General features: G+C 46.6%; 1 protein-coding gene across 1 annotated transcript in view; it reads left to right on the top strand.

The window, feature by feature from the left end:
• LOC135821101 (kinesin light chain 3-like) overlaps positions 1-14,271 on the top strand; it is a 32,630-nt gene that overhangs the window by 10,423 nt on the left and 7,936 nt on the right. The window contains exons 3-9 of the mRNA XM_065334168.1: positions 1,325-1,409; positions 1,599-1,863; positions 2,518-2,605; positions 3,007-3,108; positions 3,997-4,080; positions 9,367-9,456; positions 10,875-10,977. Coding sequence (XP_065190240.1) covers positions 1,325-1,409; positions 1,599-1,863; positions 2,518-2,605; positions 3,007-3,108; positions 3,997-4,080; positions 9,367-9,456; positions 10,875-10,977 — 817 coding nt within the window. The remainder of the gene's footprint in view (positions 1-1,324; positions 1,410-1,598; positions 1,864-2,517; positions 2,606-3,006; positions 3,109-3,996; positions 4,081-9,366; positions 9,457-10,874; positions 10,978-14,271) is intronic.

Below are 14,271 nucleotides of genomic sequence, written 5' to 3' on the forward strand. Positions count from 1 at the left end.
TATTCGATATGCACAATTGTACATGTATGCACAATCATATACATGGCAATAACCAAAATAAAAAATAAAATAAAATAAAAAATAAACCCGACCGACCGACCCTGGTACGGATGAGTGAAGTGACCCGAAACAACGAATTAATTCTAGGTGGCCTTCCGCTATAATGTCCACTAACACCACCAGTTACTAAACGATCAGCTCATGCAATAACATTGCACCACACTGACCGACGGTACTGATGTTCTACAACTAACTGGCTATCAGCTCTAGCACGTCTTGGATGCGCACTCCAACAGCCTTCTAACTTGGAATGTTCTAAGTTATATGATAACATAGGAGGTCTCCATCCGAGTCCGTTCTTGCACACCTGATGAGCCATCCTTATCTATACCGCAAAACGATCGTCATGTGAAACTGCTGCTTGTTACTGCTGCTTATTGTCCATCTAAATTGTCATAGTCGAAGTACAGTGCTGTTTTACTGAGACGTTCGGCTTTGCATGATTCTTGGTCGCATAGCTTCCCCCCCCCCCCTTTAATTGATCTTCGCATCTTTGAGCCACACACGTGTGGAATGTTGCTTTGCGTCCTTGAATCGTGGTTTGACCGTTTCCAATGGTCTTGCCAGTATCGCCATTGACATGTATGTATACCCGCCAACGTCCTTCACAGCTGAGACTTTCAGCTCGTGCTTGTCTTGGTTGCGCTCACCTTTCCCTCCTATGTTAGCATAATTATAACTTAGAACATTCCAAGTTGGAAGGCTGTTTGAGTGCGCATCCAAGACGTGCTAGAGCTGATAGCCAGTTATGTAGTTGTAGAACGTCAGTACCGTCGGTCAGTGCCGTGCAATGTTATTGCATGAGCTGATTGTTTAGTAACTGGTGGTGTTAGTGGACATTATAGCGTAACTTGTAGTTCCTTGGTCCTTTTTCCTTTCATTATTGTTCGTCTTTTTCCCCCTTCGCTAGACAATCTTTCTTTGCCCATCACCAAATTTTGCTCAGGTGTTTGTTCAGAATTGAATAAAGCCATTCCTGGTATGTTGATTCAGCTGGTACAATGTACAATGTACAACAGTACAATGTACAATGTACATTGTACTGTTGTACAATGTACATTGTACAACAGTACAATGTACATTGTACAACAGTACAATGTACATTGTACTGTTGTACATTGTACTGTTGTACAATGTACATTGTACAACAGTACAATGTACAATGTACATTGTACAACAGTACAATGTACATTGTACTGTTGTACAATGTACTGTTGGTTGCAATTTTAAAATGGTTGTTATTACTTTTATGTCACCGTCACAGCCGCCTGAAGCAGGACGTACGTCAGAAAAGTCTGACAATCACTCACCAAGATCTTGGGGAAAGCAGAAGTCCAACGATGCACCAGGTAAATTCCTCTTCTCATCTGTGCAACCAAGACTCATCGTGTAAATTTAGAAAAAAGAATGCATGACCAGAGCTATCAATGAAATGAGTGGCATATGTGTGTCAGTATTGACTCGTACAAAGTTTACACGTATTTGACACCTTGCTGGCAGCCTTCCATAATTGTAATGCATGTGTGCCTTGGCTACAGATTGTAGAGAAAGCACGCCGACAGGAAGCGAAGGTGGTAAGCAACCGGTGTCAATGCAAGTATCCAACCAGAGTGGGACAATCGGTGAGGACATTCCTCAGCGGCTGCGCACGCTGCATATCCTCATCAGCCAGTACTCTCAGCAGGGTAGATTTGATGTGGCTGTGCCGCTTTGCAAGCAAGCACTTGAGGACACAGAGCGCACTAATGGCTTCTATCATACTGAGGTTGCCACGCTAATGAACATGCTTGCCTTATTGTATCGGTGAGTCAAGTCATTCCAATATCTGTTGCTACAACTGATTATACTCGCTGAGTCAGGCTGTGTTTTAAAATGTCGGACAATATCCCATGGCATGGCATGGCATGGCATGGCATGGCATGGCGAAGGTGAAGGGCCGATTCATACTGTGTCACCATGTATAGGTATGTGCCAGTTAAATGTGTCCCTTGGTTAGCCATGCCATGCCATGGCATGGCATGGCATGGTGGTGAAGGGCCGATTCATACTGTGTCACCATGTATACTGGTATGTGCCAGCTAAATGTGTCACCATGTATACTGGTATGTGCCAGCTAAATGTGTCACCATGTATAGGTATGTGCCAGCTAAATGTGTCACTGTGTTATTAAGGTCACTGTGGTGGTGATCTCCCTTTCATGTGTACAACTGCAACCTGCTGCTGATGCTGGTGCTGGTGCTGCTGCTGCTGGTGCTGCTGCTGCTGCTGCTGGTGCTGCTGCTGCTGCTGCTGCTGCTGGTGCTGCTGCTGCTGATGGTGCTGCTGCTGATGGTGGCGCTGCTGCTGTCACTGTTGCTGTGGCTACTGCTGCTGCTGTGGCTGCTGCTGCTGCTGTGGCTGCTGCTGTCACTGTTGCTGTGGCTACTGCTGCGGCTGCTTCTTTATCTTACGGCACAGTGACCAAGGCAAGTTGGAGGAGGCATGCAGTCTTCTGCACAATGCCGTCAAGATCAAGGAGCACTGTCTTGGAGAGAACCACCCATCCGTAAGTAGTTCTCAACTGCATGGTTAGGCCGGCCACCAGTGGGGCTGGGACGGTCATGGCCACCCTGCTCAGCTCCAAGATTATCCATATTCTACTCTCTGGGAAGGCCCTGGACCACATTGAGGTGAAGGTGAGAGTGGGGGTTGCATTCTGGTGATCGCTCAGCAAAATGACATACCGTCACCTGTATTTCTTCTGTATGCCTTTCTGCACTTCTGCACTTCTGCACTTCGGTGCATAGCCAGTATTGTTTAGAGTATTGTTTAGAGCTGCTCTGGCTGACCCTGGCTGACCCTGGCTGACCCTGGCTGACCCTGGCTGACCCTGGCTGACCCTGGCTGACCCTGGCTGACCCTGGCTGACCCTGGTTGTATGATTTGGTCTGTGTTTGGTGTTCCTAGGTAGCCTCAGCCCTGAACAATCTATCTGTCTTGTATGGAAAACGTGGAATGTGGGCAGAAGCCGAGCCATTTTGTAAGCAGGCACTCACCATTAGAGAAGGGGTAAGGAAAATCATCATTCCTGAAGCTAAGACGCTGCGAGTAGTAGTGTCTGACGTTAGCCCGGGTCCACATCGATTTATTTCGTATGCGTGTGTGGTCCGGAGGGTCGGCCGTCGTATGATCATGTGACCGACTAAGATTTGTCATATGAGCGGGGCAATGAACATACATTATCCCGTACATGTCCCGTACAGTACCGTCAAAGATATTTTGAAGAGCTCACCATTCATCCGCGTGCTGAAATAGGGCTTTGACGACAGGATCATAGCGTGGAACGACTTGGTAGAATGTACACGTCTATGTTGTGTATCGGGGGAAATGCATGCAATGCATCAGTGCGGGTTTGAATCCCGATTTTTGTGTTGTAATTGGAGCAAATGCAACGAGGATGCACATGTGATTGCGGTCCACCCACAGAGCCGCACACACACGCACACATGCACACACACACACACACACACACACACACACACACACACACACACACACACACACACACACACACACACACACACACAGATATGAAACGAGAGAGTTGCCAGCTCAGGGCCCTCATTTGAATTGGGTAACCCAGCCGACTACAGTCAACTTCGCTAATAACGACTACGGATATAACGACAATTCGCGAATAACGACAGAATTTCCATGCCCAGAGCACAGTCCCATCCCACTGTAATACATATAATGAGACTTCGGGTATAACGACACTTCGCGAATAAGGACACCTTTTTGATGCCCCGCCGAGTGTCGTTATAAGCGAAGTTGACTGTACTATCGTTTTCAAGTGTACCCAATGTGGTTGGATGTGACCGGCCAGTTTGAGTGGCACTGTTTATTCTTCAGCAGCGGGATTGATCTGTTGATGCGATTTATTTTGTGCACACACAGCTGTATGGCTCAAATCATCCAGATGTTGCAAAGCTACTCAATAACCTTGCCCTGATATCTCAAAACTGCGGAGACTTTTCAGAGGTAAGTGCTAACAGAACCGGGATTGGCAGAGTAACATTGGCACTGATTCTTAGCTTTCAGGCCCATCAGCAGCATAGTACTAGTACTAGCATGTCAACCACGTACACACACACACAGTAACCTTCCTCTTCCTCTATGTCCTACTTCCTTAAACTAATCATTGACATTCCTTAAAAAATACAACATATACTTGACAAGTTGACATTGTCTGACATTGTCTGACATTGTCTGACATTGTCTGACATTGGCAGCAGTCTTAGTTTTGCCATCCTCTTGGTCCTGAGCTCGACGATATCAAAGCTTCATCCTGTCTCCACCTGCCATCTCCAGTGGATTTTCAGTCAAAGTTTTATCATGTGACTCTCCTTAGAATATCTCACTCAACTCCGCTCGATCCAACATTTTGTGCATTTGGTCAATGGAAATACACTAGTGTTGAAACGAGCGTATCTATAACAAACGAGCGATCAGTTGCACTAACGAGCAAGCTATCGAGCGAGCTAACGAGTTTCATCAAGAGTCCATAAACAGTTCATGCACTCTTGGTTTCATTGATGTGGCAAATATGATTTTTCGAATAATTTTTTTTCTAAGTTCGATTTTTTCCCTAATTTTTTCAGCTGGTTCAAATTATCACCGCCGGCATTTGGGGTTGCTGCTGCTTCACTTCGGACTGCTGTTTGGTGTCGAGGTGTCTTTTCAGCGCCGTCGTCGAGTAGCCTTTGTAAGAATAGACCGTTTTGCAAAGATTGCAAGTAGTCCTGGTCTTCGCTGCATCGCGGGAGAAAACTTCCAAACGACTGAGCGTAACTATTTTACTTTCACTCGAATGGAGAGGTGACCGAAGCATATCCTGCGACAGGTCAGCAGATGCGGAACAAGACATCAGTAGTAGTCCATCGGCCAAATCTCAGAAAGGGCCTCTTTCGGCGAAGGTGATGCACTGAAGCTCCAACTAAACGCCCTTTGGCACACTAGCTCATGAGACCCCATAGAATACGAATCCGATTGTTGGACGTTGCCAATCCAGTCCAGGATAGTCGAACTGGGTCGAATACCTTCTTCCGATTTTCGTTATTTCGTCCACCATTACATCTTTCTCATCGACTTTTTTTCGCTTGGCGTATGTTCTTGAGCCGCTGAGCAGAATCTACGCACGCTCGAACACTTGAAATGCCTGTATGTTGACGGTTCGCAAGATTCTAGCGAGCTTGGTGGAAATCTATTATATATTTTGACATTTTTGGGGGAATCTGAATTAGAACGGTAGAAGCTCATTCGGAGAAGACGGCGTGTCGCCGCTGTCGGATTGTCGCTACTGTGTTTCAGACGTATTTGCTTGAACGTGCTATTGAGGATGGACAGAAGATGAAGTGACGGCTTTCTTGAACACGGACGTTGTGTCTACATTGTAGCTGAAACATCTCATCTGGCGTCTAGAACGCAATAATTATTATGAGTTGTGAGTGCCAGCTGAGCTGAACACAAGCTGGACACCATTCGTCAGCTGGGAATTTGCATCGAAGCTCTTGATAGCCACGATAAGCATAATTATACAGAGGTAACCTTGTTTGACTCAATACGCATGCAGGTGATACCACTAGTGGCACTACAATGTAAATGGTGCAAAATTGATGCAACAGCGAATATGTAAGAAAGGTTTGCTCCCCACACCGGAGCTCGCGCTATTCCGCCGACTTTACTTGACACTTGTCGGCGGAATAGCGCGAGCTCCGGTGTGGGGAGCAAACCTTTCTTACAAATCATCGCCGAAGTCGCAACCACTACTTCGTAGCGAATATGTACTTCGTACAATCACGAACAATTGTAAGGCAAGTGTTCATGCCTGTCATAGAAGAATTTCAGCCCGGAAGTCTTGTTGTCATGGTCATAAATAATACAGGACTTGAGTTGGCTCTGGACATAAACACACTTGTGGTGAATACGGTCATTGTTGCGAGAAAAATATTTAGCCACTGTATGTTAACACCTGATGCCGCACTACACGCAATATTTCATGTACATGTATGTGAGGCTCAATTGCATCCACAAGGCCGTCGATGCATGTAAGCACACAATGCTGTACAGTATAAGTAGTAGTCGACATGTGGTGCCTTCCTGCTGCACATGCACATGCGGCAAGTTGGCAACGACACATGACCTATCTGCACCGCACAGCGTGAGCTTAGAAAGGAATATTGCGCACATAGTGCTATTTGTGTTCCGATATCGTTAAGCCGGTATACATGTACTAGTATCCTTATACATGTACCTGGTCACTCGATAGGCGATGCCGACTGTACTAATCGTAACCATATTACCTGACAGGCTATAGCACACTGCGTCAGATCACTATGAAACAAAACAAGAGCTTTGCCCGGGGAGAATATACACTGAATCAAAGTAGGTTTCAATGGTACAGCACTAGTCACGATGAGGGGAGTTACGAGGATGGTTAGGCCATGACACATAGATGATGATTGTTAATGATTCATGCACGGTGGAAAATTACCACCAATGGCAATGGCGATGATATTGCTTTCACAACAATGACATCAGTAGGAGCAGTGACACAACCTTACTGCTCCAAGTAGGATTTACAAGCGAGTGAAGGGAGAGCAGACTGGTCTAATAGCAGACCGGGTCTAAGCAAGGAAGTAATCGGCATCAGAGGTGAGCTTGCACATCAGAAAACAGATGATGATCACCAAACACAGAGAAGTTGGCTATGTGTATGTTTGTGTCACTGTGTGTGCATGTGTGTGTGTGTGCATGTGTGTTTGTGTGTATGCGCGCACATCTGTGTGTGAGAGAGAGGCAGACAGACAGATAGCATATGGTGGGAGGGATCAAGGTCTGACCTCAGAGTTAAATGCTGACGGTGTGGAATAGCAACAGTGCGAAATCGGGCAGGGTGGTTAATGGCCCACACTGGAGCCGAGTAGGAGCGCCAGTGGTTGAGGGCTAGCACAGGAGTAGCAGCAGCTCCAGCCTAGGAAGATCAGCTTCTCGATGAAAATCTCCCGGACACAGTAGGTACCAAGCTTCACTAGCAGATTGCCGGCAGGGGTGCACGGCGAGCACCCGTACATCCCTCAAGCCACCAGAGCCGCAGTACTTGGAGACGATCCAGGTGCTTACCCGCCAACAATGCTGAGAAGGCACTGGAGCCATACAGGAACTTATGATCGAGCATGACCACAGACTTGAAATACAGGGTCCGGCGTTGAATACTGAGACAGCGACGTCTCCTCCACAGAACACCACTCAGCCCCACCATTGCATTATTTTCGCTTTTTCATGATTAATTTTTTACAATTGTGTTAGAGCACACAGCACTCGATGCAACATTTACCAGTGACTAAATAACTCCGCGTCTCCGACCATAACTGCAGCGTTCCCGTGAGCCTGTTGAGATTATCTTCATCTCGTCACATGTGAGCCTGTGTATTTCATCCGTATCGTGGCACAATTACACAGACACGATTTCTAACTCAGGCCGGTTCCGTTGCTCGAAGGGTTGGCGGTAAGAATTGCTACGCCGTCTGTGGCTGCATGTGAACTTGGCGAGTCGTCGTCTTTCTCCATAAATCCTGATCGTCACGCGAACAACAGCCACTATTGCCTAAAAACTACGACACAACAGTATCACTATCAAGCTCGCCCCAGCAGAAGGACACGAATGACGAGCGCTAAGACGGAGAAAGAGAGACAGGGTTACTGGTTAGTGAGAGCTAGTGCAGGTACGCTGTCATCTCCTGAGGTGGTGGGCGAAGCAGCGAAGTGAAACGAAGGAAGATAGAACTTATTAGAAGGCATACGGAGGCACCAAAACCTATTGCCTGTCACATACTAAGTGCCATTTAGGGTTGACAGCTGTCAGCTGACAGCCTCAAAAATTTGAAAATCTGCTCAAAAAACTCTCGATCAGAACTCTGCGCACTCTCAAATGGAGCGCACAGTAAAAAACTCGGCGACGAAGAACGCTTCGTATCGACGCCCTGGACTGAATTCGGCACGTCCAACAAACGGAATAGTGTTCTCTGATATATTCTCTACGTGCTGGGTATGGTCGCGTTTAGTTGGAAGCTCAGTGCATCACCACTTTCGATTTTGAGACTTGGCCGATGGACTATAGAGTCCACCAAAGCTGCAACGACAACTGAAACAACTCAAGTGTCGTGCAGGCATACAGTCACCTGTAACTGCGAGTGATTTTCACTTTGCGCGGGACTGGACTCTCGATCGACCAGGGAGTCGTAAAATATTTTACGACTCCCCGGCCGGTCGACATGCACTGCCATGTGTACGGAGTACGGTGTACGGTGTTCGTTAGTGCAAACGAGCTGGCCGCACAAACGAGCCGAGTTTCTGGCGAGCGAGCTAACGAGTATCCGGTGAGATCGTTTCAACACTAAAATACACCCCTATTATGTAAGCCATGCGAAACCATTTGCAGTACAGAATCGGGTAAGGCACACACCTGGTTATCACGAACCTGTTTTATTGCACTGATTTTCCTGCATAAAAGCGCATCCAAGTGTACTGTTGCGACTGACTCGGGTAGAGAGTAATCCCTCTGTAAGACGTACTGGCTTGGTGATTGCCAGAAGGGATAGCCTCTGATGACCGGTGTGTAGTCTTCATTGCATCTGCAGTGGCCGCCAATAATGCCGGCTCGCTGGCTGGCCAGCATGCACCTGGGAGGAATGGAGGTGGGAGTGGAGCTATGACCAACTCCACCTACACCGTCCAGCCATGGTCCATGATGCACTGCGATGTATGTCACATATCAGTCAGATATGATTTTTGAGCCGTTTTACATACATGTATTCAATATACATTGGCTGATGATCGTGACTACTTGAAACTCGGAGTTGCAACACAGCTTCCCCTCTCTTTCTCTTGTGTGTATTCAATATAATTATTATGAGCCGGGTTCGAGGCTGGTGAGACCAACCCGGCATACAGGGTACCTAGATATTAGTACTTTTTTCTTTCCCGATGGAGTACGGTACATCAGGGCTTCACTGTAGGTCGACCTTCACCCAAATATCTGATTTCCCAGGGATGCTGAATTAGTGAGCAGACTACTGTACATCTCAGGAACTGATTTTAATGTGTGTGTGTGTGTGTGTGTGTGTGTGTGTGTGTGTGTGTGTGTGTGTGTGTGTGTGTGTGTGTGTGTATGTGCGTGCGTGCGTGCATGCATGCATGCATGCGTGTGTGTTGACTGCATCATTTCCTATGTGCACCACTGTGTTTGTATTACTGTTTGGAGTATAGAGTGAATGTTATTATCAGCGTGCTATCGACGTGTACAGTCATCTGTATGGAGCTGCCGACACTATTACAACCAAGACTATGAACAATCTGGTAAGAACTGACAACGGCCGCCTAATCATGTGTGTTTTCCAAGCTTATAGAGACTGGTGTGATAGCCGCAAGGCTTGGACTGAGCGGCTCCAATTCCAGTTTTCTCTGTCCTAGCCACCCTACGGGAAACTGGTGAACTCTTTCAGTGCATTATTTATCATTGATTTTACAGTCGTAGCTGAACAGATTAAAATTGACTAATGACATACACATAATATAGAGTGCCACAGCACATGGCGTGACAATTTGAGTACAGGCATTTCCCGAAAATACATCATAAGAAACAGACCAGGTGTGTAGCAATTCAATTCTGTCGCCCTGATGAGGGACCATGCCAGAACATTTGGTGAAATGTAAAAATGAAGTGTTCGTAGCGAGGAGAATATTTGAGAGAGAGAGAGAGAGAGAGAGAGAGAGAGAGAGAGAGAGAGAGAGAGAGAGAGAGAGAGAGAGAGAGAGAGAGAGAGAGAGAGAGAGAGGCAAAGAGAGAGAGGCAGAGAGACAGGGGAATCAGAGAGGGAAAGGAAGAGACACAGAGAGACACAGAGAGGCAGATAGTAATGACTAATGAGCAATGACCACATGCCATGCGGGCTTTATCCACAAAAAATCCAAAAAAGGATGCATTTTATAGATTGAGTAGAAGCATGGCTTGTACTACTACTAGCCTTTTTTTCTTACAGACAGTTCCGGGTGAACAATGTCATGTACACGTCCATTTAATAGTAGTAGGTATTTTAGTGAGTCCGTGTTCCTGTAGTAACTTATGTCCTACCCCTGTCTTACTCGGCATGCACAGTACAAACGTAACCACACACACAGCATCCTTTCAGTCCAGACAAGGTGACATTTTAGATACCATAGAAGGAGGAAAGTGGAGATTCCGAACAACAAGATCACAAGAAAGAGAGAACACACAGTGCTAAAAAAGGAATCATGATGTTTTTACATAATAATCGTGATAAAAAAGGAATCATGATGTTTTTACATAATAATCGTGATGTCATACGTAACAGCTCCTCACTCAGTCTATTGTCATCCTGCATGTGTGTGTGTGTGTGTGTGTGTGTGTGTGTGTGTGTGTGTGTGTGTGTGCGGCACAATTGCGAGCGTGGCAAGCGACCAACAGCGAGGGAGCGTCTTGAGTTCAAGTTCTGCTGTGCGTGCGGCGAGCGATATCGCAGACAGCAGGATCTGCAGCGGCATGAGGCCGGATGTTCTGCCGCGACGCTACCCCTTGATGCTACCCCTTTGTTCCCCTCCTCATGAGGGCAGCTTAGTCGTTTAACGGCAGCTGTTTGTCAAGGTCAAGGTGTGTGTGTGTGCGGGCATGCGTGCGGGCGTGTGCGTACATGTGCATGTGTGTACACGTGCTTGTGTGCGGGCATATGTTTTTTCTTCTCTCTTACACCTTGAAGGCTGCCTGTTACCTCAAGCAGAAGAAGCATGAGGAGGCGAAAGCACTGTATCGACAAGTTCTGCTCGCTACCAGTCAAGTGCAAACCAATTTTGGAGCACCAGGTGTGGAAACTACTACCCTAGCCTTTCTTGAACATACTCATCATATTCATCATACTCATCATACTCATCATACTGATCATACTGATCATGTGCACTGTAAGGTGTGTGTGTGTGGGGGGGGGGGGGATGGGTCACATACTGTACCTTTGACAATGCATCCCTGCCGGTGGTATGTGCGAAAAATGCACCAGTCGTATTGTCCTAAGCCTAAGGGTGATGTAAGGTAGTCATACCTGCATCTAATTATATTCTTTATTGCACTTATAAAATTGCCTTCTCCACGCCGACTCTTCAAATTGCTAGTTGCTTTTGAATTTTGCGTAATTTTTTTGTAAAGGAGACACAAACTTATAGTGTGTGAAGAGTATAGCAGGATAGAGAGTGCTGGATGGATAGCTGGATAGTGTATCAATAAGAGCACTAGGGGAAGGCTAGACAGTATGTCTCTAGACATCATTAGATATTGAGAGAAAAGCCAGGCAATAGCACTAAAGAGTGAAGACAACCGCAACACAGTCAATTGCTTCAGACAATCATGACAGGCATGATACAGATTCACAACATCTCCCCTTTCGAGCAAAGAGTGAAAGCGGAGGGCAAGGAGGCCAAATGGACTGAGAACACAAACATGTAGATCTGGAGGTATTAAAGAGTCTTTTAATACGAGGTTCAGCAGAGGCAAGAGTGCAGCCATGCATATTATGTTGAAAGAGAGTCCTAACATAGACTAAAAAGACGCTGAGGCAGTCACAGTACGAGTAAAGTATACAAGTAGAAAGACACATGGAGTTATCCCAAGAATGGAGAGTCCATGTCAGCATCGTACTCACGGACTGCAAGACTGTTCGGTGCTGTGGGGGTACTTGAAGTAACACCACCCACGGATCTCTGACTTTTGTCACATCGGCGCTGGTGACACACTGTGTGGAAGTGACGACGTTTCTGGCAGTGATTACACACTTTGTCGGTAGCTGGGCAATCACGCTGAGGGTGAGCTGCACCACCACAGTACTCACAGGATCTTTTCTGCACTGAGGCAACGGTGTTAGAGGTCGAGCAGTAGGTGTTGTGTGAGGTTTCCGCTGCATTTGCGAGGGGCGGTGAACCTGGGAGAGACTTTCGGAGCGCCATCTCTGTTCTCTCCGTTCGTAGGTAAGTTTCTGCCTGCTTGGCAGTCTTAGTAGCAGTCTGAGGTGCTTGATGGAGGAGGAAGACTTGGGCATCGGCTGGGAGGGCCGCGGTCAGCTAAGTCGAATGAGGAGGTCCTTGATGCTGTCCGAGGACTTGGCAGGTGTGCACTGGAGCCACTTGCCGTACGTGTAGCAGAGACGGTGATGCAGTTCCATGCAAGTCTCATCTGGTTTGAGGGCGGCCTGACGGAAGCGACGACGATATGCTCCCCCATCGATTTGGAATCGACCGAGAACTGCCGCCTTGAGTTTGTCAATGGGAGAGCATTGTAGGCGGCGAGGGCCTTGCCAGTGAGATATGATGTGACGGCCAGAGCATGTCGATTTGGGGAGATTCCACGGCCCTGGAGAACTGAGGCGACCATGTGGAACCAATGTTCAGGGTCGGCAGAGTCTGTCAGAGGAGTCTATTTCGGCAATGGCGGAGCTGGGGCCGAAGGAGAGGCCGTGATGTTCGTTTGCATAGAATGCACGAATGTGCTGATAGCGGCGGTGAGAGACTGGGAGCCGATCGTCCATTGCTGTTGCAGCTGGGTTACCTGAACGATGAGAGCAGACAGGTCCAGACTAGATTCTTCAGTAACGCTAGTGCGTGTTTAGTCCGGGCATGATTCTGAGCAGGAGATGCGACGAGCAGGAACACTGAGGTACGGAGGCTGCTTAGAGGCAAACGGACGTTATCTGCAATGAGGCAGACAGACGTTATCTGCAATGAGGCAGACAGACGTTATCTGCAATGAGGCAGAATTGCTGGAGAGAGCCAGAGTGAGAGGGCTAAAACGGGTAAAGAGGAGTACAGTTTGATGACTAAGCATCTCGGCTGGATTCGTAATCAAGCCGCTTCTGACGCCGACGCCATGTTGTGATCTCGAACTCGTCAGTCACTGAACTGATTTTATTGTAAAGAAGTCACGAACGTATAGTGTGTGAAAAAGAGTATAACGGGATGGAGAGAGCTGGATGGAGAGAGCTGGATGGAGAGCTGCTGGATAGCTGGATAGTGTATCAATAAGAGCACTAGGGGAATGGTAGACAGTAGGTCTCTGGACATTAATATAATGATATTGTGAGGAAATCCAGTCAATAGCACTAAAAGTGAAGTCAACCACAACGCAGTAGATTACTTCAGACAATCAGGACAGGCATGATTCACAACAGAAACAAAAACTTTCACAACAGAAACGAAAAATTTTAATGAAAAAAAGTTAACGAATATCCGTAAACCGTGAGGTTGCGCCCAACGTGTGAACCCTTTTCTGCAGTATGCATTCCTCCTGTATGTGTCGGGTTCACTCTCGCAGTAACAAGAAAGTTGGAAAATATCAGTATTTTAGTAATCCATGTAACGAAAAATATTTTCGGAGATGTGCTCTGTTTCGGTCATGTTTGGACGAATCTCGGTAGCAACTTTCGTTAACAGTTACTCGAACCCGGACAGTCAAGATCTTACGAATTTCCGTTGTGCGCAACCTCTCTAATAATATTATCTTTTTCTATCTCCACGGAAACAAATAAAGGCGTCAGTATATTACTGTTTGTGTATGTTTGAAGAGAGATATATTTCCAGACGAAGGTAGGTAGGTAGGTTGGTAGGTTCACAAGCATTCACGCAATTATACACATCCAGTAAGCAAGGCACTTCTCATGTTGTATCGAACGTTTTCGTTCCCTTCTCTTCAAGGATAGTACAGGAAATGGCTCAAGTGTAAAAAGACTACAACTGAAATAGCGTAAAGATCAAGACAACAACACTCGTGACACGGTGGTAATTTATCATAGAGAGATATTTGTGAATATTTGTCCATATTCACTTCAGGTTCAGGGAAAATTATATGGATTCAATAATATTTCAATTGGATTGTAGTGTTTACTACTTGAAGGAAACTTCTGTCTGTCTCTGTCTGTCTGTCTCTGTCTGTCTGTCTCTGTCTGTCTGTCTCTGTCTGTCTGTCTCTGTCTGTCTGTCTGTCTCTGTCTGTCTGTCTGTCTGTCTGTCTGTCTGTCTGTCTGTCTCTGTCTGTCTGTCTGTCTGTCTCTGTCTGTCTGTCTGTCTGTCTGTCTGTCTGTCTGTCTGTCTGTCTGTCTGTCTGTCTGTCTGTCTCTG

Source organism: Sycon ciliatum, chromosome 1 (assembly GCF_964019385.1).
Source record: "Sycon ciliatum chromosome 1, ocSycCili1.1, whole genome shotgun sequence".
In the NCBI taxonomy this organism is placed as follows: Eukaryota; Metazoa; Porifera; class Calcarea; order Leucosolenida; family Sycettidae; genus Sycon; species Sycon ciliatum.